At 40.1% G+C, this 26,176-nt stretch overlaps 1 protein-coding gene and 1 long non-coding RNA gene across 2 annotated transcripts in view; one reads left to right on the top strand and one right to left on the bottom strand.

Moving 5' to 3' along the window:
- adamts9 (ADAM metallopeptidase with thrombospondin type 1 motif, 9) overlaps positions 1 to 24,647 on the top strand; it is a 61,183-nt gene extending 36,536 nt beyond the window's left edge. The window contains exons 29-40 of the mRNA XM_037769291.1: positions 4,853 to 5,023; positions 8,046 to 8,222; positions 14,568 to 14,738; positions 14,958 to 15,152; positions 16,218 to 16,347; positions 16,716 to 16,810; positions 17,746 to 17,840; positions 17,999 to 18,132; positions 18,550 to 18,641; positions 19,656 to 19,760; positions 22,693 to 22,801; positions 24,401 to 24,647. Of these exons, the coding sequence (XP_037625219.1) occupies positions 4,853 to 5,023; positions 8,046 to 8,222; positions 14,568 to 14,738; positions 14,958 to 15,152; positions 16,218 to 16,347; positions 16,716 to 16,810; positions 17,746 to 17,840; positions 17,999 to 18,132; positions 18,550 to 18,641; positions 19,656 to 19,760; positions 22,693 to 22,788 (1,461 nt within the window). The 3' untranslated portion in view covers positions 22,789 to 22,801; positions 24,401 to 24,647. The remainder of the gene's footprint in view (positions 1 to 4,852; positions 5,024 to 8,045; positions 8,223 to 14,567; positions 14,739 to 14,957; positions 15,153 to 16,217; positions 16,348 to 16,715; positions 16,811 to 17,745; positions 17,841 to 17,998; positions 18,133 to 18,549; positions 18,642 to 19,655; positions 19,761 to 22,692; positions 22,802 to 24,400) is intronic.
- LOC119488086 lies at positions 17,421 to 19,112 on the bottom strand. Its single transcript, XR_005206868.1, has 3 exons — positions 18,997 to 19,112; positions 18,517 to 18,664; positions 17,421 to 17,792 (listed from the first exon to the last, which is right to left on the bottom strand). It is a non-coding gene; the product is annotated as an uncharacterized LOC119488086 (long non-coding RNA).
- Positions 24,648 to 26,176: the final 1,529 nt, after the last annotated feature.

Raw genomic sequence — 26,176 nt, 5'->3', positions numbered from 1 at the left:
AGTGAAACTAGAAACTCAGTATTAACACATCCTATTATTCCTCTTTAGTTTCATTTGACTCCTCAACGTCTCGGTGCAAACAGCAGTACAGATCAAACACCAGATCAACAGGCTCTTGAAATAAGCATATTGTATGTCTCTTATTCACAAATGGCAGTATTAGTTTGTGTTTCAAGAAGATTTCTGTATATTTATGTAATTACTTGTATTTATTGTTACTTCATTATAATGTTATGTCAATATTTAATTTTTTTTATGGATTTGTTGGATTTCTGTTCATTTCCAGAAAAAGGTTACGATTAAAGTGAAGTAGAGGTACTATCAAAGGCTTTTTTCATTCTTATTTGAACAACATATTTTTGGTAACGTTTTATATTACGGACCGCAACGTACAGCGTCATTTTTCCCAATCCTAATCTAAAGCAATACCAACATTTTTGTCACATGCAGTGAGCAGGTCACTGCAAACTAAGAAAAAGGAAAAGAATAAATTGTAACTCACTGTCAACTTACACGGACTGGTTGTCCAAAAAAAGTCAGAAACAGAGATAACTGATGCAAATATCTATGGAGTCATAGGAGTGCCATAATAAAGCAAAAGGAATAAGGAAAAAATAAAGGAATAAAATAAATAAATCACATTATATAAAAATAAGTAAATTAAAAAATAATTAAAAAACATACAAAAAATGTCATAAGTTATTTATATGCAAAAAAATAATATATTTTAAAAATATATAAATGAATATATACAGAAATGAATGCGAAAATGCTTATAATTATTCCTTTATGTTTATTTCTTCATATTTCCACATGTATTTATTATTTTATTTTTTTATATGTCAACATTTTTCTATTTACTTACGTTTATTCTTTTATTTATTCCTCATTATATTTACACATTTAATTATTTACTTATTTATTCTTTTATGTATTTGTCTTTATATTTCCACATTTTTATTTACTTATTAATTCTTTTATGTATTTTCTTTATATTTCCACATTTATTTACTTACTTATATTATTTTATTTATCCCTCATTATATTTCTACATTTATTTATTTACTTATATATTCTTTTATGTATTCCTCTTTATACTTCCACATTTATTTTCTTCTTCTTTAACAGATTTATTCTTTATTATGGCACTCCTTTAACTCCATACCAACCTCTAACAACATTCATACTCACTGCTTACAACATTGTAGTCCTGCTGCTGAGCCCTATAATGAAGTATTTAACTCACTTACCAGCTCCTGCTTTATGGTAATTACAGTGTGCTTGTGGATAAGGAAGTGTCCTGTATTATTTAGTGTTTTACTTTTGACTTTGGCTAAAAGATTTAAAAAGAGAGGCAGGCAAATAGCTTATGAAGCAGTCCTCCCCGCCAGCCTATTCAACGAGTGTTTTTCCTGAATGAAAACGCACAAATCACTGAGCAATATCCTTGTTATTCTAAGTGGTCAGGGCCTCTGCTGACCTCTTTGAGCGATCGTGCTTTTACCGTCTGTGTCAGGAGTTCAAAGCTCTTTCCATCAAGGTAAATCTTTGTCCAGTGTGTGACAATGCCCCAGTATAACCCCCCCATTTCATTGACTGTGTTCATTCACTCTTAATGCCTCCCCCGGCTTTTTTCTGGGGCGCCCGGTGACGCGTGCTCCGCTATGAAGTCGCCAGCGCCCTTTGCCCCTTTCTGTCAGGCCCCTCTACTCCGGTCTAATGCAAGTTGATGACAGTGTACCAATAATGGGGGCCAGTGACAGTGACTCAAATGAGAAGGGGGGGGGCTGTCAGCAAGACAATGCAGTGGTGTATTGGTGGGTCAGGGGTCACGTTTGATCTGGGGAGGGGCCCCTTCCCGGTTCATCCCATCAGCACAGACAGACTTCTGGGAAACTGCTGTGATCCCGGGGGCGGGGGGGGGGAACCAACAAAACAGTTGAAAAGGATTCTTAAACACTATGCTGACATTGAAATGTGGTTTATCTAGGGGGGCAGAGGGTCCATTTCACATTGTGCTTACCGACACTTTGTTTGTCTGGATTTTTATACCTAAAGTTGTATGATTTGAATCATGCATTTACATTTATTGTATCTGCAATAGCATGGATTGTAATCATCCTATGAACTGTGTTTAGAAGGCAGTTCAAACTGATCAGACTGCAGGGTTCAACATTAATGTTTTTTTTCACTTGCTCAGTCGGGCAAGTGGGTTTGAAATCTACTTGTCTGAAGTAAATTTTGACTTGTTGCTATACAGATTGTTTTATTTATAAGCGGTTATCAACTAACTAGAGATGTTCCGATACAATTTTTTCCTTCCCGATAACGATTCCGATACCTGAACTTGCGATATCGGTCGATACCGTTACCAATCCAATACCAGCTTGATAAAAAAAAAAACTTGAAACGGAAGCCTTACTGTACATATCTGCGTTTTACTTGTTGGATTTTTTAAATTTTCCTCGTTCTGACTACCGTTACCGTTACACTCTCCTCTAGCACCGCACTGTTGTTGTTTGCTATCGTCACGTGACAAACTACCTGCAATCAGTTCTTCTTTGCTGCTCTAAAACAGTAGTTGCCAGTGGCAGCAATGATACATCCAGGGCGAGAGCACAGTGAAGACTACTGTTTTGGAGCGGCGAAGAAGAACAAGTTGATTTCTTTCTGGGTTAATAAATTATGGTATCGGATCGGTGCATAGACTGGTGTACTTGCCGATACCAAATTTTGGGCCGTATCGGACGCATTTCCGATACTGGTATCGGTATCAGAACAACTCTACAAATAACAACAAAGACCAAAGTTAATTGTCATGTTTAATCTTTATTTAAGTAAATTAATCCAGAGTTTCACCCACATACTCTAATGCAGTGGTTCTAAACCAGGGGTCCAGGGACCCCCAGGGGTCCTTCAGGGAGTTCCAGGGGGCCCCTAGAAAAATGGGTAATAGTTTATTTTCACTATTTAATTCACTATAGAAGGGAACCCAATGTGAGTCATCGGAGTGATTATTCTGATCGTAGGTTTCACTTCCTCCATGGTGTTTGACATCTGTAGTATTCTGGTCTTAATCACATCGAACAACCAAAATCTTTTCAGACGGAGGTCCCTGAAGCGAAATCTTATCAAATGGGGGTCCGTGACCTAATGTGTAGCAATTTAGGGGCCCTTGACACGACCACTGCTCTAACACCACCCAACTAAACTCCTGTTTCCAGGACAATTGAAATGCTCGCTTGCGCTTCAGCTCATAAAGTTTGTCTTTACCCGCTGCCATTTTCTCACGGGTACTCAATCGTTACTGCACACTGAACGGTAACTTATATAAAGTGCTTTTCTACCTTAATCGACAACACTTTTGGTTCAGTTGGTTCATCACTTTGACATGTGGACAGCAGGAGCCGGGGATCGAACCACCAAACCCTGTGATTAGTGGACAACCCGCTCGACCTCCTGCCAATAAAAGTGATGCAAATAAACTTGTTTATATAGTGCATTTATTGTATGAGGAAGTAGGAAAGTTCAAGTATGTGTGAGCAGTGATTGTTTGTATTAGTGAACCGCTCTGGATGATTACAGACCTCCAGAGAACTTGTGGTCAAAGTTAATGAAACCTGCATGTCCTGATACACATGGTGTTTTAATTTGAGCCATTTGTAGTGATTCTGAGGGCATTTCAGCACATTACAACAGCAGGAAAGCCCTCGTAAAGAAAGCGTATAAACCTTTTTGAGGAATGACCTGATGTTTGAACAGAACAACAGTCTGGGAGACTGCCTTAGGTTGTAAATGCTTTCCTTTAATGACTTGAACCTTTACTGGAAAATCCCCTCTCCACAGTTCTTGTGTTCATGTCAGTCAATAACATTAAAAATACAATCTCTGTTCTTACAGTCAGTGGTGGTATTTGAAATCAGGAGAGCTGTAAGTGACTTATTACATCAACCATGAAGTCTTCTACTCATATGTGTTACGATTCATGATGGATCCCAAAGACATACAAGCAACACAGTCGTGTCATTTTTTTATTCAAATTGAATCACAACAATATCCGCACAAGATTCACACAGTTGATTTGACTCATTTTCTTTATTTCTTGGCAAAAAAACAAACTGAATCATCAATTTTTTCATCTTTATTGATTGACATCACATGTGTGATTCCAATAAATCCATCTCATTACAAATCAGATTGGGGTTGCCCGCATTTAAAAAGGAGGAATAAGCATTTCATGAGCCTTCCTCCCCCCCCGAATGAGGTGAGAGGTCACAGCATGTTCCCGTCTCGTGCCGTCCCTCGCTGCTCAGGACAGCGCCGCACGCTGCGCCGCATACTCGTTCAACTCTGAGCCTGTCGCTTCCCATCCATCCCCACATGCAACGCCCCCTGTGATTATCCGAGCACAGTCCAACCCTCCTCTACTCCCTCCTCCTGTAACTCTGCTATGTGTGTGTGTCTGCCTGTCACACCGAGTTAGACTCCGAATAACTCAGTGAACCCGGAGGTGAAACAAACTGCTGCCGGTGTGATCGGGCACGCTTTGCCATTGGACTAGCTACCCACGTGGAACTGGCTCTCACTTTTTTTTTTCTTTTCAGTCAAAAAAACTCCACAAAGTCATCGACATTCACCTGTTCAATAAATACTTGCTTACTTACCTTATACTTATCTTTCAGATTCTAAAATTAAGTCTAACATTCAACAAATTATGTGCATTATGAATCCAAATCATGCTGTCTGACTTGAATAATGCCAACCAAAAAGTTTACAGTTGCATTTTAAACATAAAACATACCTTCTCGATTTCAATTTCACTTCTTTTTTTTTTTCCTTTGCCATCTTGCAGTGCTCGGCCTCCTGTGGACGAGGGTTCAAGTCCCGCAAGGTGGGCTGCGTGACCGGGTCGGGCCGCCCCGTCCCGGAGGAAAACTGCCAACATCTGTCCCCGAAACCCAGCAAGCAGAGGCGCTGCAGAGGCAGTCGGTGCCCCAAGTGGAAGACCGGCAGCTGGGGAGAGGTAGGACTCTTTGACCCTGCTATAAAACACTCCTCCACCACTCTCGTTCTCACGCTGCCAGACATTGTAAGCTCTCCCTCTTCCCACTTTAATGCTTACCAGCTTGCTGGCAAGTATGCGCATATGTGTGAAAACATCTGCAGCCTGACTGTGTTTATGCATCATGCCAGGCCACTAACTAAAGGCAGGGTGCTGCTTTTACACATGGCATGGTGGTTTGCAGCACAGGCCCGGGGCGGCTGCTAACAGGGGTTTTTGAGGTGCTGCAGTGTGACAGCAGGAGGGACGTGCACCCTTCTCCTTGATCTAAGCTTTAGTCCAGCCAGTTTTAATCCACCCTTCTCATCTCTATATTTTCTCTCCTTTTATCCTCCCTCTTACTGTTTCTCTTTCCCCCAATGATCACTTTTTCTTTCAAGCCCTCTTTCACTTTTTTCCTCTCCATCTTCTGCCTCCCCAATGGGAACCACATGTCTTCGAATGCCCTACTAAACATGCCAGACGCACTCTCATCGTGCACCTGGGCTGCCGTCTGACGCCTGTCCGCTCTCTCTATCCCTCCCTTTACTCTCTCTCTTCTTCTCTCTTGTCTTTTCTCGTGTCCTCTTTTTCTGAATTCACCCCGCTCGCCAAGAGTCCACCACGGACACATCTGTGCACCACACGTCAGAGAGGATGTGCGTTTGCTCTGAACAGCTGTGGAGCGGGACACATGCCAGGAGAAAATGATACTCCACACGAGTCTCCCAAATACAGCATGTTTACCCATGATGCAGCAGGCTGCCTAATGGCTCAACTGCTGAAACAGCAAGGCTGATAATAAAGATAACACACAGAGGAATATGAATGGACATGTAAATATGTCAGTTTTTGTATAGATTCATGTAGAAAATCTGCAGCTTGATCATCTGCACATGTTTATCACTTCCTGCAACAATTATGAGCAGTTATACACATATACAAAGACTCTTTGTAATACTGTACCCCCCCCCAAAAAAAACCTTCACTTCAAAGCTACATAAGTTATGCATTATTATGTATATATTATGCCATTCATTAGCATTACATTAACATCAGTGCAGGTTGTTCAGAATCATCAGCATCTGTTTGAAAAGAGACACAAGTTAGTTACTGTTAAATATCACCTCCGAACGCATGAAAAACAAAGTTACCGCATTAACGCAATCAATCTTCTGGAGGTTGTAGTGGGATCCGTTTTAAAGCTAGACAAAGATACTGGCATCATATTGAACTAAAAAAAATCAAAGGAACCCATTGGTACCAATCATGTCATACTAGCTTGTCAAGAAGGAGGCTAAATAACGCTCCAAACTTACGCTAACTTTTGGCGAGGAAAAACTGTCATGACAAAGGGGTCCCTTGACCTCTGACCTCAAGATATGTGAATGAAAATGGGTTCTCTGGTTACCCACGAGTCTCCCCTTTACAGACATGCCCACTTTATGATAATCACATGCAGTTTGGGGCAAGTCATAGTCAAGTCAGCACACTGACACACTGACAGCTGTTGTTGCCTGTTGGACTGCAGTTTTTTATGTTATGATTTTAGCATATTTTTTATGCTAAATGCAGTACCTGTGAGGGTTTCTGGACAATATCTGTCATTGTTTTGTGTTGTTAATTGATTTCCAATAATAGATATATATATACATTTGCATAAAGCAAACATATTTGTCCACTCCCATGTTGATAAGAGTATTAAATGCCTGACAAATCTCCCTTTAAGCTACATTTTGAACAGATACAAAAATGTGTGATTAAAATCACGATTAATTTGAACAAATAATAAAAATAAATATTTTAATCGATTGGCAGCCCTAGTAGAAAACAAAACAGATTCATAATGCTTCTTTCATTACTTGATTTTTCTGTAGAAATGTGTTCTGTATTACAGCAGAAAAGACACTTTAATTAAAAACATAGTTCCACAAAACCATCCACTTTCCAGGCTCCAACTTGAATTTCTTCACATTTCTGTAAACAACAACAGTTAAGTTAATATAAACCAGATCACTTCAATATGACACTGGAGGCATTTTTGCAGCTTTTTAATCATTACATATTTCCCTAACAGTACTCATCAATACGCCAAGCTCTGTGTGTGTAATGCATTTATATTGTTAAAATAACTGTTGGAATGTCACATAATTTGGTTAGTAAAGAAAATAAAAGACAGATATGCATAAATTAGGGATGCACCGATCCGACTTTTTAAATCCTGATACCGATACCGACACCTGGGCTTTGGATATTGGCCGATACCAAGTACCGATCCGATACCAGTGTTTAATTAATAAGCTAAATGCCTCACTGTGTGTAAGAGACTGGGGTCATTCTTTTATGTGTAAGGCAACATCAGGCTTGACGTAAACATTGCTTTCCTAATGTTGTAAAACAAAATGTGACCAATAAATACATAGATATGAATTTATTTAATTGTTATTTATTATTAAAATAATAAATCGTTCACCAGCAACTCGGTAAAAAAATCTTAAAAATTACAGGAATTATAATTCAAGTGTAAACCTTTTTAATGCAGCAACACATTGATCAAAACTTAAACAGGAATTCAAATCCCAGTACATAATGTATATAGTATATAAACGTAGAACTGAATTTAATAGATCGGCCTCATTGTCATCGATATCCGATTCAGCTATTTCTATCGGTATCGCCCCGATATCCGATCCAGTATCGGTGCATCCCTACTATGAACATCTAATCAAAAAAATGACAATACAACAGATTAAATATTAGTTGTTTTAGACAGGAATATTCCCTTAAATTAATGCTGTCCTCTATCTTCATACTTAATAAAAAATAAAATGACCATAGATAGCAAATAAATGGAAATACCATGAGGTAGTTAAACTCACAAGGCTTAACACTATAGTCACAATATTTCAGGAATATAAGTTGATAATTTGATATGCAGTTAAACAATAAAGTTAGATGGAGGTTGAATAAACATTTTTAAAGTACTTATCCTTCCTGTTTTCAGTGTTCAGCCTCGTGTGGAGATGGCATCCAGCAACGGGAGGTGTTCTGCCAGGTCAGAGACCGACGGAGTCCTCAGGAGACCGGTTGTCCTCAGCGGTCCAGACCGGCGTCTAGCCAGAGCTGCAGGGCCGCTGACTGTCCCTCCCGGTACCGGTGGAGAGAAGGAGACTGGCAGACGGTAAGCTGGCCCATTCAGAGAGGCATGGTGACCTGTGTGTGCTACTGAAACAAGTAGTTTTACCAGAGAGTCTCCACCGGGCAGGATGAATCTGCTCAGTCATGTCTGAAGTATGAGGCTCTGCTGTCAGGAGGCCAGAGGGAGGAGGAGAGAGGAGGAGGAGGAGGAGAGAGGAGGAGGAGGAGAGAGGAGCTGCTGCATTATGAAAATCAGATCATCTGGCTTTTTCTTTTTTCTACACAGCCAAAGCCTTGTTGTAAAATAGATAAATCTGGTCTTAATGCTGATTGGTTAATTTGCTTTTTTAGAAGCAGTTGAAGTAAAATAAATACACACCTGTGAGACATGACTTAATTAACTTAACATTAACCATCCTTCTACATGCTGCTACTTAAAAGTTAAAGGCCCCCAAGAGAACCCATTTACTCAGTCAGCTTATTTTTACAAGTCATGTGGACTTACATGAACATTGCAATAGTTTTGGTTATTTCTTTGTCTATATTTCATTTATCTATTTTGTTGGTGGAAAATCTGTGCTTCAGACTGGTTTGAAGTGGGCGCGTGGCAGTTGAAAATAAGGGATGTGGCATACAGCTGTGAACATTGTGTCATTAGCAATATTTGAATCAAAATGTGACGACAGTTTTGGGCTTGTTTGCTTATATTTCCCGGCCACTGTCAATTAAATATGATCAAACCACACTCAAACAGTACTGATGAAGCAGATTAGTGTTTGACTATAAACTCTTCACATGTTTTTCTCCTCCAGCTTTTGATTGTTTGCTTATTTAGTCAAGGATATTTTATGTTATTGAGAAATTTATATGAAACCATTTATTTATACACCTGAATATTAGAAGGCACTCACATTTTAAGAGTCTTATCCAGTCATACCAAGGATATATTTAAAGTGTGCAATGTGTAGGATCTGGCGTTATCTAGCAGTGAGGTTGCAGATTGCAGCCAACTGAAACCTCTGCCGTGTGCCAAGTGTATAGAAGAACTACGGTGGCCAATGCAAAAATGCAAGTGGCCCTATAATTGTTGTAACAGTAGTGTAGGTCATTGGAGAATAGCAGTGCCAGTGTGTAGAGTGTGTGCGTACAGGGAAAGTGAGTGGCAAGGCAAAAGAGAGAAAGAGCGGCGGCAACGGTAGCGAGTAACGTTATCGTCTCCGGCACAAACATGGATGTATAAAAAGAACTGGTTACAGCGTTGGAGGCGGGCTCCCATTCATTTCTATGAGAGTTGCTCAGTGGCATATGAAGCCAAAATGGGTCCATAGAGCAGGCGCAGTAGTGTTTTCTTTAACTCCGCCTCCAAGCCCTCGCTCCAGCCTCGGTCTGGGTCTCATTCACATGAACGGAGGAAGGGAAATAACTCTGGTTTCAGCTATTAGCGCATTTTACTACTTTAAGGACCTATTGATTTGAATAAGGGCTATTCAAGTGTTCATACTGGGAAGTTCATTAACCAAAAAAAAAAATATCCGCTGAGTTACAGACGTCTCTTTCCCAATGTAAATCTATGGGGAAAAGTATTTTTGGGTCCAATCGCATCACGTGACAGACATGGAAGTTGTAGTACCGCCGTTTGACCACTACACAAATTTGCTTCAAAGCCTAGCACTCTTCCTGGAGGCTTGGGCCCAAGCAGAAAAAGTTAACAGTGTTTGATTTCATCCGTTCTGGGCTACTGTAGAAACATGGCGGAGCAACATGTCGGACTCCGTGAAAAGGACCAATGTAGATATAAACGACTCATTCTAAGGTAACGAAAACACAACGATTCTTATTATCAGGTGATTATACACTAAAGAAAACATAGATATTAATATTATATTCCATTTCTGCCAATAGATCCCCCTAATTGTTACACACTGGTCCTTTAAAAGTACAAAATTAATTTATTTAAATAATTGAATATTAGTACTTCTATCTTCTCTGATCCTAAGAACAAAGTTAGAGTCTTGTTGTTTGTCATGAGTTTGCAGTCATACCTAGGCTATATTTAATGGGTACATTCCAGCTGATCAACATTCAGATATGTTCTATAGGCCGGAGGCTCCAGATGCTTGTTGAGAGTTGGGATTATTAGAACAGGCAGCTGCAGCAGGAGTTTCTTCTTCACTGTGTTCAAGTGATGTTGAATCTGGGTCACTGAGCAGCATGAAATGTCTCCTCTGAAAGGAGAGTCTAATTAATCTGGAGAAGTGTTTGGAGCCTGGGTGTCCCAATTAACAGCTGGAGGTAATTACAACAGTTCACCTGGCGCATATTAACATGCCTATGTGTTTTATACACTTTATACACTGTGGAGTCAATCTCCACAAATCAAAGATGACATCTTATACCGACATTTTACTTCTTTTGCACACGTAGCTTCTTTCTACAGGCCTAATACCTAGAATTAAATTTTTAAGCTTATAGCTTTGTCTACCTTCAATATTACTAAAACATACTGAAACTCCCCCGTCATGCAGGGTTAGTTTCATTCGTGCATAGTAACGTTACAGCAGCTTAGCTCACAATAGCAGTTCCAGGTATTTCAGTTGTTTGACAGTGTTGAACATATTAAGAGTGATGAAGACCAGCTGGAGTCGGCTGCATCAGAGTGTTTCTGACGCAAGTGGAAGCCTCTCTGAGCCCTTGCTAAGATGTTTAATGCTCAACTTACGTCTCTTGCAGATTGAATGTCGTAATAGTTGAGTTACTACATGGACCTTGATATAGTAAGACATCAAGGTCCAGGTGGTTCTGTGGCTCTGAACTTGCACTCAAGTACACTTCATCTGAGGACACCAATTTCATAGCAACGCCGTTAAAAAAATACGCTTCTTCGCTTTCTTGCCAAGGTTTGGATGAGAAGATCTAATGTTTGTACATTAAATATGAAGCTTCAGCCAGGAGACTGTTAGCTTAGCTTAGCATAAACAAGTCTGCGTCCAAAATTGCATACTATGCACTACATACCCAATATGTGTACTATCATTCAACATACGTTTGTTTGAATAAACAGTAGTTTGTATCTTTTCGGTCGCACTGAGCAGTAATTTACGTTGTCACTTCCTGAGAGCCTCCTTGCCGGTTGGAGACGTGTAACCATGCCAACCTAATGTTACCAAAATGACGGTTTGTGAGAATCAAAGTCTGAATTAAATTAAAAAATATATTACGCCTAGCAAAATAAAATCTTATACTTACACTTAAATTGAAGCGTTATTGACGTCACAAAGCTGTCCGTCAACGTCTGTTATGAATGTTGTCATCAATACTACATTGCATTGTGGGATATTCATGCTGCCGTAGTGTCCAGCATTTGCATACTGTAATATTTCACCAGAAATAGTATGTAATTTGTGTATTATTGGTTTCATACTATTGGTTTCATACTAAAGTTTCGAACATACTAAAAATTCTCAGACTGTTTAATAAATTGCATGTTAGTATGGAATTTTGGACGCAACCATAATGTCTGTACGTTAAATACGAAGCTTCAGCCTAGAGACTGTTAGCTTAGCTTAGCGTGGAAAAAGGAGAGAAAAGAAACATTTACTAACATCTCTTTACCAAACTACACATTACACATTGTATTTTGTCTGTTTAATCCGTAGAGAGGGAGAAATGTGAAAAAACAAGTCGTGGTTTTACTGGTGTAACTTATTTCTTGGTCAGTCACTTTCTGTTGCAGAGCAGCTGTTTTCGGCTGCTTTCAGTCTTTATGCTAAGCCAAGCTAACTGTGTCCTTGCTCTAGTTGGACAAGAAAGAAAATAAGCAAATTTCCCTAAAGGTTGAAGTATACCTTTAAATCCCCCCTGTCTGTATCCTCTGGTTGGCTTTTCTCCTGATTGATAAAACAATAGGTCAACCCTATGGTGTTACTCTTTGCCTGCATTTTTTTAATTTCTCATGTAGACACATGCGGAGGCGATCACCAGAGAAAACTTGGGTGTCCAAGTCAGGAAGACGGCTGCGCTGCTGTGTTTGGCTGCTTGTTCTTGCCTGTTGCCGCTCCTGTTTGTCCTGGCTCTGTTTGTACGCATGATGTGCAAACCACTATTATCTTCGATGTTATGCCGATGACACACAGCTTTATCTCCCCCTCAAACCAAACAACCAGTCCAATCTAATCAGTCTCATGAACTGCCTTGAGGACATACTGTACAGTGTTGGATGGTACAAAACTTCCTACAGCTGAATGAATGAAAGCAAGTCTGAAGTCGTCCTATTTGGCCTCTCTGACTCCATTAAAGTGATTACCAACAGTCTTAGCAACTTGTCCACCCTGTTAAACCCCATTTAAAGGAACAGTGTGTAAAATGTTTAGGGATTAATTGGTAGAAATGGAATATAATATTAAGAACTATGTTTTCATTAGTGTATAATCACCTGAAACTGAGAATCGTTGTGTTTTTGTTAGCTTAGAATGAGCCCTTCATATCTACATAGGGAGCGGGTTCTCTTCACTGAGTTCGCCATGTTGCTCCGCCATGTTTCTACGGCAGCCTAGAATGGACAAACCAAATACTGGCTCTGGCAGTCAGTTGGTTGCAATGTGCAACCACACCACTAGATGCCACCAAATCCTACACACTGTCCCTTTAAGTTTGACAAGAAGGTCAGTGCAGTAGTAAAAGGCATTTTTTCCAGCTTTGTACTACAGTATTGCCAAAATCGATGGGGTTTCTCTCATTCAAAGATCTTGAGGAAGTAATCCAAGCCTTTTTATTCTCCCTCTTGGACTACTGCAACTCCTTGTATACTCATTAGGCTGTCGTCAACTGCAACTGGTCCAAAATGCTACAGCCAGGCTCCTGACAGGTACCCAGAAGAGAGACCACATTACCCCTTTTCTGGCCTCTCTCCACTGGCTGCCATTATGGCTCTGAATTGATTTTAAGGTTCTCCTGTTTGTCTATAAAGTCCTAAATGGGCTGGCCCTCTCTCTCCTTTATGGCAGACCTTCTAACCCCTTATTCCTCCTCCAGGTAGCTCAGGTTGGCTGACTTGAGGCTCCTGGCCCGTCCTGCGATCTAAACTCAAACTCTTCTGTTGCAGCCCCTAGTCTGTTGAACAGCATCCCCTCCCTATCAGATCTGCCCCCTCCATTGACTCTTTCAAGTCAAGGCTCAAAACACACTTTTACTCACTAACGTTTGAATCCTCCCGATGTGGCAGATTTTTTTACTTGGGCGTATGCCTATGTGTTGTTTATTTGAGCCTATGAGCTGTGTGCATTGATGATTATGTCAGTGTTTTGTTTTTTTCTTTTATGGTCGTGTCTAGAAGGTAACCCCCAAGTTGCAAAACTTTCGTGAGATGGTTGAGGTTAGGCATTGACCTCGAGTGGTTAGGGTTAGGTTAGGATAGGTCGTCGGGCAGCAAGTCTCGCAAGAGTTTTTGCACGTTTTCACAACTTGGGGGTTACCGTCTAGACACAATCTTCTTTTATTTGTGATTTCAGCAACCTGCTCTGGTCTGTACAGCACTTTGGTCAATGTTTATTGTCTTTTAAATGTGCTCTATAAATACATTTGATTGATTGAACCTGCCTAATTTGGGTTGGAAACTTATCTGATGGGTCAATGTTGGTATGAAAGAGTGAACACTACTAGATTATTATAACCTTATGTAGATATTGTCTGCTTCCAGCCCTCTCAACCATGTATTCTGCTTCTGTTAGTCACAGATTTATTAGTCTAGAAGCAGCTCCGTTTAGAAAATATACAGTATTTATATTAGGTCTGGTTCAGTTTGTGGTTTAGCTGTGATGTGAGAGACTGATATGAATGTAAAACATCGAGGTTGTGGATGTCTGCCACTTAGAAAACAACTCATCAATTTGTTAAAAGCAGTGACTGTGTTGTGACATTCTTGTCTTTTGGGGGACAGTGTTTAGTCGCTCACTGCTAGTGAATTTCGGCTCTGACCTTTCATCAGACACAGTGTTGGCATGGTCTGTAAACTGTTTCAGGAGTTAGAAGTTGTTTAATCTCTTTTTGGGACTTGGCCATGTCCTCAGCTCAGGTTCTTCTGCTCAACAACACGGTGCTTTCCTCCCAGCAGCTCTTATCTACTGTTTTGACATCTTTAGTCCCATGTGGTGAAGATACTGCTTCACAAGAAAACACAGATCTCAGACTGCTCATCCTCGCTCTTCCTTCGCATTGATACCTTTACATGATGATTATTGAGAATCCCGACTTTAAAACCCTCATGGTTGCACCTGCAGCTTCCTGTTTGCAGCTGGATAGATGTGCATGCATAATAAGGTCCTCTTTAATCAATTAAATAGTCATAATACATCTTTGTAAAAGGCCCTTCTCTGTCTTGTCTCCACCACAGTGCAGTAAGTCGTGTGGAGCGGGCCACCGACGACGAGCCCTGCAGTGTGTGGACCACAAGCGGCAGGAGGTCCATGAGATGTACTGTGTGAACCAGATCAGACCTCCAGACATAGAGAGCTGTAACACCCACGCCTGTGAATTGATCTGGATCACAGGAGAGTGGACTGAGGTGAGAGACAAAAAATCTCTGTGCCATTTAAATGATGTCGTCCCACATATGATTTTAATTGTAAAATGTCAATTTGTTTTGAACAGGCGATAATTTACTCTTCAAAAAAGACCATTCATGTGAATCATGTGTGATGTGGACATGACAGAAATCACCCGTGTTTCCTCCTGTGTGGAATCCTGTTGTTATTTCATGCCGGTGATTTATTCTCTTCTCCAGTGCTCAGCCAGCTGTGGTCAGGGCTACCGCCAGCGTCTGATCTCCTGCAGCGAGGTGCATGTGGAGAATGACAACTATGAGTACGGCCATCAGTCTTTGTCTAACTGCCCCGGGACCCCCCCTGAGAGCTACATGCCTTGTAACTTGGACCCGTGCCCATCGCCGCTGGAGTGGAGGGCTGGGATCTGGGGACCGGTGAGCGACTCCATGGTTCTAAATGTAGTCCAGTCATTTATCAGTGTGCTGTCAAGGTGGAACATGCATGTTTTTAGTCTTAGTTTCCTAAAATATAACCATGAGACCAGTGGGCAACTACGAGGTCCAGGAAAAGTGAAGCCAATGTGCCTTAAACTTGCATTCTTTCTAATAGCCAGCAGGAGGCGACTCCTCTGGTTGCAAAAAAGAAGTCTGATTGTATAGAAGTCTATGAGAAAATGAGCCTACTTCACACTTGATTTATTACCTCAGTAATTTTTTTATTTGTGACTTATTGTAACTATTTGTAATAGTTGTCCAAATTTAAATTTTTGCAGTCCACTCCTAATATTCATATAACAGTAGTGGATGGAAACGTGCATTAATTTGCATTTTCTTTTGCAGATTTTCTGGAAATTTTCATTTTAAATTTGCCCTAAATTGAAATGGAAACTTGACTACAATCTTTAATATCATAAATCGGCCATTTATGTAGGGCTGCAACTAACGATTATTTTCAAGGTTGATTAATCTGTTGATTATTTTCTTGATTAATCAATTAGTTGTTTGGTTTATAAAATGTCAGAAAATGGTGAAAAATATTGATCAGTGTTTCCCAAAGCCCAAGATGAAGTCCTCAAATGTCTTGTTTTGTCCATAACTTAAAGATATTCAGTTTACTGTCATAGAGGAGTAAAGAAACCAGAAAATATTCACATTTAAGAAGCTGGAATCAGAGAATTTTGACTTTTTTCTCAAAAATTGACTCAAACCAATTAATCGATTATCAAAATAGTTGATGATTAATTTAATAGTTGACAAATTGATTAATTATTGCAGCTCTATATTGATGCACAATCATTTCCAATAGTTTTCTTTCACATTAATGACTTTTGCCTGACATTAGTACTTTTGGCTTCTTTGGCTTATAGAATAACAAAAATACACATGCACATAAATGTTTTTGAATGGGGCCACTTTGAAGATAAAAAAGAAAACTGCTGACATGACTGTCATCCACAAGTTTTATTTCCACACTGTCATGGTTCTCTTCCTCCCCTCCAGTGTTCAGCGAGCTGTGGTGATGGGGTGATGGAGCGGACGGTGCAGTGTGTGTCAGCAGACGATGAAGGAAGCAACAGGTGTTCTCAGGACGCCGTGCCGGAGGCCACAATAGTCTGCAGAAATCCAAGCTGTGAGTACTGCGAGGCTACCGGGGTTAAGTACAGGCCAACTCAATGCATCCCAGATTTCAGTATTAGGTATGGCTTGACCTGATCCGGTCATCTCAGAGATTTGGCCTTTAGCGAAATATTTATTATCCGAGGCAAACATCAAAGATTCAGTGTATTTACTCCCCTACGGTAGGACGAGACATCAAACAGTGAGAGATTTTTCCTTTTCTTTATTCGATGCTGCGATTTGCCACACTTGACTTAACTCCTGAAATTTGTGTTTGCATGCACGCACATCTGTGTGCATAAAGCCTGATTCCCTGTGGTAAATCTTTGCACAAGACACGACTGTATACCTGCTTATTTTTACTTCTTCTGTGTCTCTAAGGTCATTTGCCTTCTAGCTGTCAAGATGTCCAGAGCACCAACGGCCCCGTCCCAGACAGCGAACACTTCCTCAATATTCAAGGACAAGCACTCAAGGTAAGATTATATGTTATAGTATTATTGATATATGTATTTATTGTACATTATATGACAACTTGAAAATGTCCTTGTTTGATGAAATGCAAAAGCATAAATCTGAGCTATTTTGGGTAGACAATTGACAGAAGTTGGAGTGGTTATTTAAGGTTGAGGTATTTAGGATTATCAATTATCTTTCTAAGCAAGATATGTTTTGTTTTGTTTATCTGTCTGGCCCCCTTGACATGATACGTGTGTGTACACACATATATATACCTATGTGATATTATGGTGATCTTGTTTGTTTGTTTTTTTGGCTGTATATTTGATCATTGTTTATGAAACTTGAAAAGGAAAAGTGTCTTATAAGCCCACATTTGTTGGGCTTCATCTGAAGCATGACACTAAAATACAGGATTAAATAAATCAAATCAATCATACATCATCTTATTGACCAACAAATGCACAGTTTATGAAGCCATAACAGGTTTTATTTATGAAGGGAGAGGCACGATTAAAAAGTAGGTCTTCATGACTTCTCTATTGACATTTCAGGTGACTTAAACACTGACGGGACATTTTGCTGATGTGTTTTGACATCTCTTCTACATGTATCTTGTGTTTCGGCGTACGTTAAGCGCTGCAGCTTAGTGTACAAGGTTGCAAAAGGATGCAGTATATTTCATAACACGCCGTCAGTCAGAGGAAATTCTTTGACTGCCTTTAAAATGACTTTGAAGGACCCGGCCAGCTCAGGTCATCTGTAGAAATTGTCTGCGTTGTGCTTCTGTATTTGATGAGGCTTGTAACTGCCATCGTGACATCTTCTGTCCTACTCCTTTTCCTCTCCTCCAAACTTTTTTTCTCTACCCCTTTGTTCCCTACTCCTCTTCTTTCTGGATACCATCTCTCTTCCTCCACCTCCTCCTCCTCCTCCTACTCTTTCTCCTCAGGTCTACTGTGCAGGAATGCAGACAGAGACTCCACAGGAGTACATCACCTTGACGACAGGAGAAGGGGAGAATTTTTCAGAGATCTTTGGCTTCAGGTAAACAGCCAACAGGACAACAATGAGAATCGCCTGTTTCATCACAAAATCCAGCTGACTCCTGGCACCTTTTTATTCTCTGTAAATGAAGAAATACCATGGAAGTGTAAAGTTGAGCTCAGGTATTTTATGTTTGTGTGTGTGTGTGTGTTTCCCAGACTCAATGACCCCACCCAGTGTCCAGAAAACGACTCCAGAAGAGAGGATTGTGACTGTCGGAGAGACTACACCGCCGCCGGCATCACCACCTTCTCCAAAGTCCGCCTGGACCTCAGCAAGATGAGCATCATCAGTGAGTGGCTCACACACACACACACACACACACACACACAAACACACACATGCATACAACAGCATCCTGTGCCAGTGTTAACTCTACATTACTCTCAAATAAGAACTTCCTTTGCCATTTAATTATGTCCGTGCTGATGAGGGTTAATGGGCTCAAGATGTCACAATTACAAGGCTTGAGGGGACTAAATGGAACTGCTCTAAGTAGATGAAATTATACTGATATTTACCATTAGGTTGACCCTAAAACTAAGGCTCCATTTAGACCAGCTAAATAACACAAGTCATTGTGGCGGATGTAAGCTATCATTATAAAGTTCATCTGAGTTCATCCTGGAGCAACAAACTTACAAGATACAACTTTCCAAGAATATTCACATCATACTTCATCAGCTTGTCTGTTTTTGTTGTTGCTCAGCGACAGATTGGCGGTTTGCTGTCACCCGTGAAGGGAAGAGAGTTCCATTCGCTACAGCTGGAGACTGTTTCAGCGCCGCAAGTTGTCCACAGGTGAGCACAACAACAGCTGTTAACTAGATGACAGGAGGAAGTGGACTTTACCAATTTTTCACAGCAGATTGTAGAGTTGTCATAGCAGGAAAAACACAAGTGTAACTAATAACAGTAATGATGTAATGATGGCTCAGTTCTTTTAAGTGTCCTAGTAAGTCTTTCCATTTAGCCAGAATAGTATGCAGTTGTTATTCATGTTAATAATAATAAACTTTATTTGTATAGCACTTTTCTAATCAAAGTTACAAAGTGCTTTCCAGAAAAAATAAATAAAAGACCAGAGAAATACCAGAAACAGCAACAACATTAGATAATAATACAAACAACAAAGGGATCATAAAAACAAACATACCCTAAAGGATAAAATAAAGTAAAATACATACATATATGAAATGGCCAGGGAGGGGTGATGAAATCCAGCAACATGTTAAATATTCATAAACACTTTCTAATAAAAGAAAGTTTTAAGAAGGGATTTAAAAGATGCTAATGATGTGGCGTGTCTGATTTCAATAAGCGGAGCGTTCGACTGTCTTGGGGCTCTAATAGTAAAGGCCCGCTCACCTTTGGTCACAAGCCACGGTCAATTAAAGCTTCAAAAGTGAACTGTTTAAATTCTGGCGGCAGCGTTCTGCACCAGTTGTGAAGGGAGTTCTGGTTGATACCAACATAAAGCGCATTACAGTAGTCCAGGCGAGAGAAAATAAAAGCATGTATAACTTTATGCAAATCGGAAGGAGAGTGTTATTAATTGCACCTGTGCTTCTCCTGCTACAGTGTAAAAATGTCTGCTGTTTAAAAAACGTTATCAGTATCCATTCTTTTACAGTCAGTTCATCCTTCTAGTTTTGTAATATGTTATTTGCTTGACTCTCAATTGTCCTTAATTGATAAAAGGAATATTTCTTCTTGAAACATCCAGCACCAAAGCCGGCCTCATGTATTCTTTGACATTTCTTTGATACATTTCTAATATGCGATATCTTATTTATATATTCTCTATTATTTCAGGGGCGGTTCAACGTCAACCTCTCAGGAACAGGTTTTAAGGTGGCTGAAGACTCCTCGTGGATCTCCCAGGGCAACTACGCAGAGGCTGATATACGGAAATCACAGGTATTGGCAACATGTCACAGATGTAGATGTCACATTCTGGGAAAACTCACAAAATTACAGCAAACGTCAACTGAGCAGTCTTAAAGGTGCAGTGTGTAATGTCTAGCCACCTGCTCCACAGAAAGAGGGGGCAACATTTCACCTCTACAACTGGGTCCTAAATTTACAGTCATCAGTTTTTTAAAAGTTTTTTTACGCAAAAACTGCTGAAACTCTGAGAGACGGTCAAAATCTGTGTATTTGCTGTGCCACTAACAGGGGCTGTGTACGCTTTGATAGTTTATTGGACTAAATCCAAAGTGGCAGAAACGAGAAAAAGACCCACATCCTGGTCTCATCATCCCCGCGTCCAGGAGACCACCCCACCGTGGTCGGCACTCGGCAGCTCTTGGAGACGAGCACCCCAGTGCTGGGAGTCACAGCGGACCGGTGGAGCGCTGGCTCCGACCTGTGAAACGGCGATAACAGAAAGTTTGCTAATCCGGCAGTCCCCCACTATCAGAATCCTGGGTGCTGAATTCGAGCTAATTGCTAACTGGTGGGTCCGTCTTGTGGAGCTGCCGCACACTCTACTCACAGCTAAGCAGCCTCCTGGTGGCGGGGAGGAAGAGGCGAGGGTATTACTCATTTTCTCGTTTCTGACCTTTTGGATTTAATCTAATAAACTAACTATCAAAACCGCACACGGACCGTGGAAGTCCTATTGACAAGCCCCTCGGTGTAGCTCTACTTCTTCCTCCTCGGGACTGAGGGCAGACCAAGGCCTATTGAAAGACGCTGGGTCACGCGTCATCAGTGTGTCATATCTTTGGGGTACAACGAATGTGCAGTAAAATCTGGTTTGCACTCGCCGAAATTGAGCCAATCGCAACGCACGACCGCAGCTTCAGTTACACTGCGCATGGTTATACCCCATACCCTGCAAGACCCGTGTCCGCCCGTGTCCCAGCCTCCTTCAATAGGCCTTGGGACAGACTGGCGCCAGACTCACTGTCGCCTCTCGAGGAACTAAAGTGATATTACAAGACAGGACGGGCCGGACCTTTCTGACTGGCAGTAGATACCTCTGCAGTACAATACATTGACGTCAAAACTGTTACTCCTTCACATTCTTTACTTAATTGTTTATATTTTCAACTAAAATTCTGGCCAAATCACGATGCACCTTTAAAGATTTTGAGTACACCATTTAGGAATGTGACAGAAAATAACTCATTATAATCCCTCTTTCATTCATGATGACATACCGATATATATTTGGTGAGGTCCTAGGCACCTGGGCACCTATTATATAACTATATATATATCTTTCATTATTGTTCAATGTCCTCTGGCAACTCTTTTAGAGCCTACATTGTTCTGCCCATCTGTAAATCTCTGTATTTATTCTGTTCTGTTACCTCTCATACTCCCTCCCTCCCTCCCTCCCTCCACTGTTTCTCCTCTCTGCATGTCCTCTTGGCGTCAGAGCTCTAAGTGGGCACAGTCCCAAGTGGGTTCTGTATTCCCGACTCCACTTCTCCCCATAAACTCGCTGAGAAAGGACCCTTATTGGGCAGCTGCTCTCTCTAGTGCCGCCACACCTCTTCCTCTTTTGAAATGGAGCTCGAGCTGGAGAGAGAGTGCATGTTGGTGAGGTGAAAACAGGAGGCGGTTGTGATGCCAAGAAGTGTTCACAGTCTGATATCCACAGCCAGCCGGCCCGCTGTGGGCACTCCAGGCAGTTTAAATAAAGCCAGGTTGTGACGGTGGGGATGGGGAGAGCACTCCAGAGGAGATCAGACAAACCACTCACTGCACGCTGTGGCTTTCATGTCGTGGGATCGTGCTTTTGGCGTTCTCGTCTGGTGCAATTTCCTTTTTGTTTCATTCATGGTGACAACCTGCCTGGTGGGCCTCAGTCTTTGTGTGCCTTTTGAAAGGGAAAAGCTTATATTAGAGCCACCAAAACAACTCTGCACAGTAGGGATGAAAGTGACATTAGCGCTACGTTCCAAATCGCATACTTTTTACTTTTAGTATGTAGTACAGCTGCCCTCACAAAGTACGTACTGTCACATATACTGTAGTATGCATACAAATGGAACATACTACTTTGTCATGACATTGCGCCTTGAACTTTGACCCTCTTGCTCATATATCCGGCGGCGTCATTTGAGCTGAGCTGTCATATGTGTGTGCTCTCTCGGCGGCTCAGTCAATGTGACGTATCTTCCGCTGCCCAGGGGATTGTGGGTCAGACTAGCCAGAAAAGCATGCTGGCTTGCATACTGCAAAATGCAACAGGATGCAGTAGGACATCCTGTTATTTTTGGCATACTGAATTTGACATACTATGTATTGAGACATTCTAAGTCTTTATTTCTGGCATACTAAATAGTCTGGTAGTATGGGTATTGGAATGCACCATATGTTCTCGGGTTGTCCGTCTGTCCGTCCCATTCTCGTGAATTTGATATCTCAGGAATGCCTGGAAGGAATTTCTTCAAATTTGGCAGAAACACTTGGACTCAAGGATGAACTGATTAGTGGTCAAAGATCAATGTCACTGTGTCCATAACTCAAGAATTCCTATGCTAGTTATGACAATTTCAAACAAATGTCTAATGGGATGAAATGATGAAGTGATGACATTTTGGTGGAGGCACACAACCACGAGGCGGTAATTCTAGTTTTTCTGAACAGATCCCTCAAACTAACATCTGTTTTACACTGACGGTTCAGATCAGTATCAGCGGAAAATGCTTCAACGAAACGTTTCTTTAACACAGGACAGAAAGACAGAGAGACAGTTCATCTTGTATTCATATTTTGCATATGTTTTTCCTCATATTCAGCATCTGTTTGACTATATATGACAAAGCTTTAATGTATACTTAAACAGCAGCAGCAGAATCACACATAACTGATGCTATTCCTCTTGTGACCACAGGATGGCAGCAGAGTGTCAGGAATGTGTGGAGGCTACTGTGGTAAATGTACTCCGTCCTCTGGCTCCAGTCTGCCTGTAACAGTGGAGCAGATCTGAGACCATCAAACAGGTGGGATGCTTTCTAAATATACATGACAACAATAGTTTTCAATTATAAGAGGCACAATCTGTAATCCAAATATAGACAAGATTTTAGCCCCACCATCAAAATTCTAAATAGATGACTGGAACCTGCTTGAACTCCCCAACTCAACAACTAAATATAACTTACTATTTATGTATTTAATGTTTTTATTAATGCTCATAGGGGATGATCTACACCAGTAATGATTGTATACAGAGGAATAAACCAGGCTTATATTTTCAGTCTTCAAGAAATTGTCATTTTTCATCAAACACTTAAGTTGAGACACTACAGGTGAATAGGGTAAAACAAATTAACTAATAGATATCACCATGTAAATTCCCCAGTTGTTTACTTAAACTAAGACTATTATTTTTTGTATTGCAAGTTTTCTGAAATATTATGTTTAAATATGCAAATGATGCATCATCTTATTAAATATGTGCTAATTTACATACATTTCCGGAACAGAAATCTGAACATTGGATAAAGCCAGATTAAAAAAATCTTGTTTCATTTTGTTGTCATATTAGAGTCAAAGGTTTTTACAGAGGGGATTTTGTATATCTCTTTTTAACACTCCATAAATCAGAAAATACTGTCAACAGCCCAAAAAAAAAAAATCAATTTTCACCATGTTTTTAGGAATAAAATGTTCTATAAATCAGGCTATGAATGATATATGAACAAACCCCTCTGCGAAAACCTTCAGAATATAGATAGGAATGAAGCTGGAAAGTTTGGTGTATGTAAGTACTACTGAAATGGTAAATTTCTGACTCAGAGTGAGAAAAAAATATTTTTGAGAAACAGACACAAATAGACAAAGTAGTAAAATAAACACCTAAATATGTATTTTGGATGTTTTCTTTCCACTAGTCTGAAAGAAAACATGTTATGGAAGCAAGATAGCCCAAAATCTCAAAATTGATCAGTGCATGAAACATGATATTTTTGCCTGGAGTGTCTCACCTTGAGTTATGTATGTGAATACACCTTTAACATACAGTATATGGTTAAAAAGGACTGATTGTGTATTTAGACTACAGAGAAAGCGGTCAACTGAATTCCCTTTCTGAGTTTGATTGCTAAGACTAAAAGCATGACACAACATGAAAGCAAAGCTCCCTCATTTGCATAATAAACCAGAAATGCATGAAGAAATGTAAAAACAACTGTATGAATAAATGTATAAAGAAAAGAATACAGAGATAAATAAGTTAGGGGAAATAAATAAATAAGTGGTGAAATGCCAAGGGCAAATCACGCATAAATAAATAAATCAATAATGGTAAAACACATAAATAAATGGTTAATCACATAAATAAATACATGCATTTAAAAATGGATAATAAAAATAAATGCAAAAATGAATAATAAATTTAAAAATAAATACATAAATAGATAAATAATTAACTGACTGATTGGGTGTTTAACTCCGGAGAAAGCCTTGAACTGAATATCAAATATTGCATATTACCAAAATATAGAACTATTGTAGAAATGCATTTGTGTTCATTGAATACACATCTTTCCTTGAGTTTTTAATGAGTAACTGACTGAGAGTTAATGTCTTTTTATCAGCATCTAGTTCCATTCATCTCTGCAGTCCTCTTCAGGTGCTCATTGTGTCCAGATGTCCCTCCTCTCTGGTGCTAAAGCAGCCAGTTCAGAGCTCAAACCTGCCCTGACCTCTTTTACTACCATGTGTATGTGTATAGTGTAAATGAATCTGGTGTAAGTACTGTACATAGCAGGATAGAAATGTCTTATTTATTGTACTCTCTCCATTTATTTTTGTATTGTAATATAATTGAACTGTTGCCATTTATCAGATTTTTGCCAGAATGTGCCTTCCAATGTGGATAGTGAATACTGTCATTGCTCCACACTGCATGTGTTACAGCCAAATGTTCCTTTTTAGACCCATTCATTAAGTTGTGTTTATTCCATTGATTGTTATTGTTGTGATGGTGACCGGACCTGTTCATATTCAGTGAGGTGTCTCCAATCAGTGGGCCTTTTTTTAAACCTTTATGACTTCAGGCAACATTAGCGGACACCTGCACAGGTGCCCAGTGTAACCATAGTCCTGTTGTATACTGTGTGCCATTGAGCGGCTCCTTTAGAGGACTTTCTTGGTTTAGTGAAGTGTGAGTTTAGTGAACTTCCCAGTCAGATGTTACCAGTAAGTCCAGCGATCCTTCCAGTTTGCTGTAATTTCATCCAGCTACTTCCTCTTACTGAGCTGCTGTAGTCTGTATCGGTCTACAACATTCAGTACCTCGCCAACCCGATTCCACTGTTTCCAGGCATGAAAAGTATTTACAGTATTTCCACAGGCATTATTGGTCGCTATAAGCACCATAGATGTGGGTCATCAGGGGCCTACTACGCCTACTACGTTGTAAAAGTGAAAGTGAAACTTAAAAGCAACACGTTCTAACATGTTGTAAAACTGAATGAAACATTATGTTTTGAACAAAAAACGACTTCTTCGAAAAGACTTCTTAGGTTTAGGCAATAAAACTGCAACTTCTTTAGGTTTTGGCAATAAAACTACAACTTCTTTAGGTTTGGGGGGAAAAAACAGTTAAGTTTAGGGAAAAACATTGTGTTTTGATTTAAAATAATTAAATAATCAAAAGTGAAAGTGAAACTTAACACTTGTGAACACAAAGACAGCTACACGTTGGATTCACACGGGATGCGAATCACGGTCTCCTGGGTCATCCCATATGGAGTTTCACCCTGTCTATACTACAGCGCTTGACTTCCGCTTCTGTTCCTGTCATAATTACTACGGTCGTTAGAGGTCGCTGTCGTGTTGTTTTATACCTTCTTTTGGTGATCGACCAAATCAATAGTGGGTGTAGCAGGCGAAAGACACACTTCTCCTCTCGGTACTTTTGAGGTGTCATATTTGTATCCAATCATATTCAATTTATTATAAACCAACTGGATTGTGGTCAGGCTGCCCCACCTGCATCTCTCCAGATGTTAACTGCAGTTGTGTAAGAGAGGAAAGTGAAATAAAAAAATAACACACTGCAGGAATAAGTCAGGTATGGCTGCCATGACAACCACACATGCCTTTGGAAAATACACTTGTATTGATACTGAAGTAGTTTTACTGAATATGAAAAAGGCACTCTGGGGATGAAGTCAATTCAGTCTCATTTCATTTAGTGTGATGAGGTGCAACAGAACAGTTTTCTGCCAATGAATGACATAGTGTGCATTCTAGTACTCCATACAACAGTATCATTCTAAATATGTTTAGATTGAGGGCATTCAAGGGCTGCAACTAACAATCATTTTCATTGTCGATTAATCTGTCGATCATTTCCTCAATTAATC

The sequence above is a fragment of the Sebastes umbrosus genome, chromosome 1 (assembly GCF_015220745.1).
Source record: "Sebastes umbrosus isolate fSebUmb1 chromosome 1, fSebUmb1.pri, whole genome shotgun sequence".
Lineage (NCBI taxonomy): Eukaryota > Metazoa > Chordata > Actinopteri > Perciformes > Sebastidae > Sebastes > Sebastes umbrosus.
The sequence above is the reverse complement of the archived record's forward strand: the minus strand, read 5'-3'. Positions and strand labels throughout refer to the sequence as shown.